At 34.8% G+C, this 5,159-nt stretch overlaps 1 protein-coding gene across 1 annotated transcript in view; it reads left to right on the top strand.

Moving 5' to 3' along the window:
- LOC106880565 (myosin regulatory light polypeptide 9) overlaps positions 1-4,466 on the top strand; it is an 81,086-nt gene extending 76,620 nt beyond the window's left edge. Inside the window, exon 5 of the mRNA XM_014930560.2 lies at positions 3,048-4,466. Coding sequence (XP_014786046.1) covers positions 3,048-3,152 — 105 coding nt within the window. The 3' untranslated portion in view covers positions 3,153-4,466. The remainder of the gene's footprint in view (positions 1-3,047) is intronic.
- The last annotated feature ends 693 nt before the right edge of the window (positions 4,467-5,159 follow it).

Raw genomic sequence — 5,159 nt, 5'->3', positions numbered from 1 at the left:
CACACACACACACACACACACACACACACACACCACCGAGTAGGGCGTCAGTGTAGGGTGCAAAGGCCAAATTTCAAATGGCTGTATAATCAGAATGCCAAAAGATCAAAAGCAGTACTCAGATCTCCAAATTTTTGAAAGATTTTTGTGAAAATTATTGTGGAAAATGGTCTTAGAAAATATTTATATACAGTTTTAAAAGGGTATTATTTGGGATATATATTATAGTGTAGTTACTTTTATTATGCTACTTCAGAATAACAAAGGCAAATGAAACATGGTGAGCACATTTACTTACAAAACAAAAATAAAATAAAGGTGTTTTGCAGAGGTACAATATCAAAGACATAACTAACAAGTGAAACAGTTTATTTATTGAATACTGCTGCTCTTTAAATTTTTTTCTGTCATTGAATATTTTCCTTTTCTTTTAATACAAATGTAAACATATCAAACAATTAAAAGACCAAATTTTATACATTGAGATTATGTAGCAAAAGAATGACGACAAAGAGAGATTAGCTTTTGCACAAACCTACTTTTAGTCTATCAAAATTCACCTTTTTAATCATTTGGTATGTTTAGGCCTGTACTGAAAGAACACTGATCTATACTGAGTGAATTTGAAGAATGGAAGTATTCAATAAATAAACTATTTAAGCTTTTACTTATGTCTTTGATTTTGTGTGTCTTTTTTTTTTTCCTCTATAAGTTCCAAAGACATTTTGAAATCTTTGCAATTTTTGATGAAGGATCTGTTAGCATTTGATATGGTGACTGGAGAACACAATATGCATCAAGCGAGCATGGAAGAAATAGGATTAGTCTGTGGTATTAGTAGTAATGACAGAGAGGAACCAATGTTAGTGCATTGGCAGGTCATAGTATATTGCTGATTGAAGGCATAATTAGTTACAGTGACCTTGTTTTGGAATACGTCTAAGAATATGTGTGTTTGTTTGTGTGTGTAACGGCTGTACTATCGAAGATGTTACTCTGAAAGCATTAAATAATTAACTGTATTAGTGGCATGAAAAAAAGGCATATTTGAATTTACAAAGGTGAAAAGTGACATTTCTCCTGTCAGACAGTAAGTTTGATTAACTCTCTTGTTAATCAACAGATAAATCCGGTGACTTTCACTAATATCAACAGAGACCTCACTGACTCTGAAAGTCTGTCTGTTGCTGACTGCATTCTTCTCAGGATTAATTTGTCTTGATTTGTCTTTTGGCATTTCTGCCAGGACATTTAGCAAATGACTTTAACTAAAGTCTTTAATCTCTCCACTTTGCTATTCTCGACATGTCTGTTCTATTATCTCGTCTGTCATATTTCTTAAGACATTTATATTTCTGTATATAACCATCATCATCATCATTTTAACATCCACTTACCAATGCTTGCAAGGGTCAGACAGAATTTTTTGAGACAGATTTTCTATGGCTGGATGCCCATCCTGTCACCAACACTCACCTGTTTCCAAGCAAGGTAATATTGCTCCGAAGTTAGAAACAAACAACATTGCTTGTATGACAGTAATGCTTGTTTACAACTATCACATGTCAAGACAAAGATTCACATGTACATACATATGCTTTGCAATCTCATGTGCCCATTTTTGGCCCCACTTCATGGGCGCCAGTGACAAGTGCTTTTTTTTTTAATTACAGCTGTAGATCAACCTAAGCCTTATAAGTAAAATTAAGTAGATGGAAACTGTGTGGAAGTCTGGTAGATGACTTGTAACTCCTTTTGGTTTGTAGACTTAATCTACTGCCCAGTTTAACATCATCTATTAACCAGAGGATGCCTTAAGTAGATTCTAGCCTGTTACAAGTATTGAGACTGGGTCTTCAGCATGCGGTCCTTCAAGTCATCCTTTCATTCACTCACACCTCTCAGAGGACCTGCAAAAAGATCATGGGCATTACTTTTTCTGCTTTTTTTAATCATAATATATATATCAACCACATGGTTCCGGGTTCAGTCCCACTGCATGGCACCTTGGGCATGTGTCTTGTACTATGGCCTTCGGCTGACCAAAGCCTTGTGAGTTGATTTGGTAGACAGAAACTGAAAGAAGGCCATCGTCTATGTGTGTGTGTCTGTGTTTGTTCCCCCACCCCATCATTGCTTGACAACCAATGCTGGTGTGTTTACGTCCCCGTAACTTAGTGGTTCGGCAAAAGAACCGATAGAATAAGCCTGGGGTTGATTTCTTCAATTAAAGGCTGTGCTCCAGCATGGCCACAGTCAAATGACTGAAACAGGTAAAAGAATAAATATATAGATATATGATGGCTGTCCACTTGTGACTGAGGAAGACCATTGCTGACCTTCAGGAACATTGTGCATTCTAGGATATAAGTAGAAAAAAAAAAGCAGCACATATTGAGCAGAGGTCAGCAATGTCTGCAGAGTTTTAGGTCTAATAAGGCTTGCATGACACCTCATTGACCCTTTCCACTCTGTTGACATTGTCCAGAGACAAGCCAGAGCAAGATGTCTAGTGCCAATCTGAGTTGCAGGCTCAGGGATGTGGGTGCGCCATGATCTCTAGCACAAACCAAAGATCCCCAAAATGTCCAATACCATTCCCTGCATATCTGGTTTTATATCAGAGTGACCTTCTCCTAAAGACATGTTTCAGCAGAAGCTGAGGGGTGCCTCCCTCCCAGTGGTCTTCCAGCATGCCGGACACCATCCCGGAATTTCTGTGTACCCATGCTATTGCTAGATAGCCATTGATGCTGCACTAGGTTCATCCAACCTTTCAAAAGGTCTTGTTTTTAATCCTGCTAGGTTTCTGGCAACCCCCCTCACCAGGGTAGCTTGGTTGGGGTGCCAGTTTAGTCGCTGACAGCCTGACCATGCAACATGTACTGGATTCTATGTGACCAGTAGCACTTGTGAGAACCTCATAAATACACATACAAACTCTGATTCACATAAATACATATCTTGTTATACTTTGACAGAAATATACATGAGTACCAAATGATTATAATTTACTTCTATATATCTCTCTGTTTTCTATTTTTTAGGTTGATGAAATATTTCGGGAAGCGCCTATCAAAAGTGGCAACTTTGATTACATAGAATTTACTCGGATTCTGAAGCATGGCAAGAAAGACAAAGATGATGATTGAAAGGGGTTTTCGCTATGCAACGTATTCGCCTGGGGGCCATCACCTCCATCTGGAAGTGGTGACCCCAAGCCCTCTGACCTAATATCTAAGCATCTGTCTTCTTCCTTAATGATAATGTCATTAATTATCTCCACAAAATTAATACCAACAGTAAGAGTAACAATAATAATAATGATGATGATCTTAAATAAAAAAGATTTAGCTATTTTTCTCAACTTTCCAACTTTATAAATTTTTGTTTATTTTTTGGAAACATTGGGAGAAAATATAACAAATTTAGAAAAAGGTAGAAACACATCAAATATGCTTTCTTTTAATATTATTATTATTACACATTAAATTTTAAAAGTTGAAAAAAAAATTTGGAAGAAATATTAAAGAAAAAAGTATGGATAAAACATCTTATGTTGAACTGTTCTGAAACGTCTTGGTGTCAACATTTAGAAACAGATTGTTATTCATTTCTCTAAGAAAGCAAAAACAAAACAACTACAAAAAAAAAAAGCTGAAAAGAATATCTGAAAGCTTCAATTTTCATTTTTTATATCTATATACATATTGTTTTTTTTTTATTTTTTTATTTTAAAAAATTTCACATGAAATAATAAAGATAATAACATTCCATTGTGATATGTTACGATAAGTATTTTTATATTATTATTAATATTAATATTATTATTTCAAGTATTGGCAATTGCTGTATTAGTATGGCAAATGGAATTTGCAATTTTGGTTTCAATTCCCTATTGAAACTGATTCATTTAATGCCCCTCATGCCTTTTGGAAAGGCATGAGTGTTACAAACTAACATCTTTCTCTTCTCTAAAACCTCCAAAGGTTCCATGCCGGTGTAAATAAATAATTACTAAGGCTTTTTCTTTTCTTTTTCTCAAAATTTTTGAGTCTCTTTAGATTTAACAATAGTTAGTGTTTTCATTTTGAGTTTATTTTAAATTTCCCCTGTCCCTTTTTTTAAAAATGAACCCTTCACCAGCAATCTTGATAAATTTTTGTCTAGAATGCATTAAAAGCTCAGAAAGACCTATAGTTCATTTATTTTTTATGTTTATAAAATTTAGAACCATTGTCTTAGAGAAAAGAACCACACCAACAACTGCACCAAAATCATCATCAATTAAATAGAAAACAGCAACAACACCAATTAATACTTTTATTGCTAAAAGAAGGAAAAAAAGAGAAGAAACAAGGAACTGATTTGCTTCCATTCAATTTGCCTGCCTTATTATTTCTGACTGATTTTATAATAAAAAAAATGAAGGGAAAAAGAAAATGAGAAAAAAAAATAGAAAGTAATTGTGTTTTTTCAACTGTTTTCTTTGTATGTTTTATGTTATTTATTTTCAGCTATTTTATGTTTATTTTTCCATACTTACCTGTGTAGTATATTATACTTGTTGGACCAAGTGGCCAATGTTCCTTCCTCCTAATAGCCACACAACTGTGAAACTGAGAGTAGAGTTTGTATTTTGTTCTGTGAGATTAATTGAAGCAACAGTTACAATTGTGTGTATCCAACAGTGCAAAACAATTAGGATTCTGTGTGAGACTGAACCAGATTCATCTGGAACTTAATCCCAGCAGTCATAGAACTAGGACAATGTGTTCAATGACATGCCAACTTCAGAACTGAACTAGTGAGCTATAAATGCAAAAACTTTTATACTGTCATTCAACTGTGTGGATTATATATTTTTGATCTGAAATTGTGTTTGGACTATGAATTCTATCATTGTCCTTATTGTACACGTAATAATTACATCGATCCCAGTACGCAACTGGTACTTAATTTATCGACCCCAAAAGGATGAAAGGCAAAGTTGACCATAGAGGAATTTGAACTCAGAACATAGCGATGGGCAAAATACTGCTAAGCATTTCATCCAGCGTGCTAACGATTCTACCAACTCACCCCACCTTAAATCATCATCATCATTATCGTCATTGTTTAATGTCCGCTTTCCATGCTAGCATGGGTTGGACGAGTTG

This window comes from Octopus bimaculoides, chromosome 8 (genome assembly GCF_001194135.2).
Source record: "Octopus bimaculoides isolate UCB-OBI-ISO-001 chromosome 8, ASM119413v2, whole genome shotgun sequence".
Classification (NCBI taxonomy): domain Eukaryota; kingdom Metazoa; phylum Mollusca; class Cephalopoda; order Octopoda; family Octopodidae; genus Octopus; species Octopus bimaculoides.
Note: the sequence above shows the minus strand (reverse complement) of the source record. Positions and strands in the feature narration are given on the sequence as shown.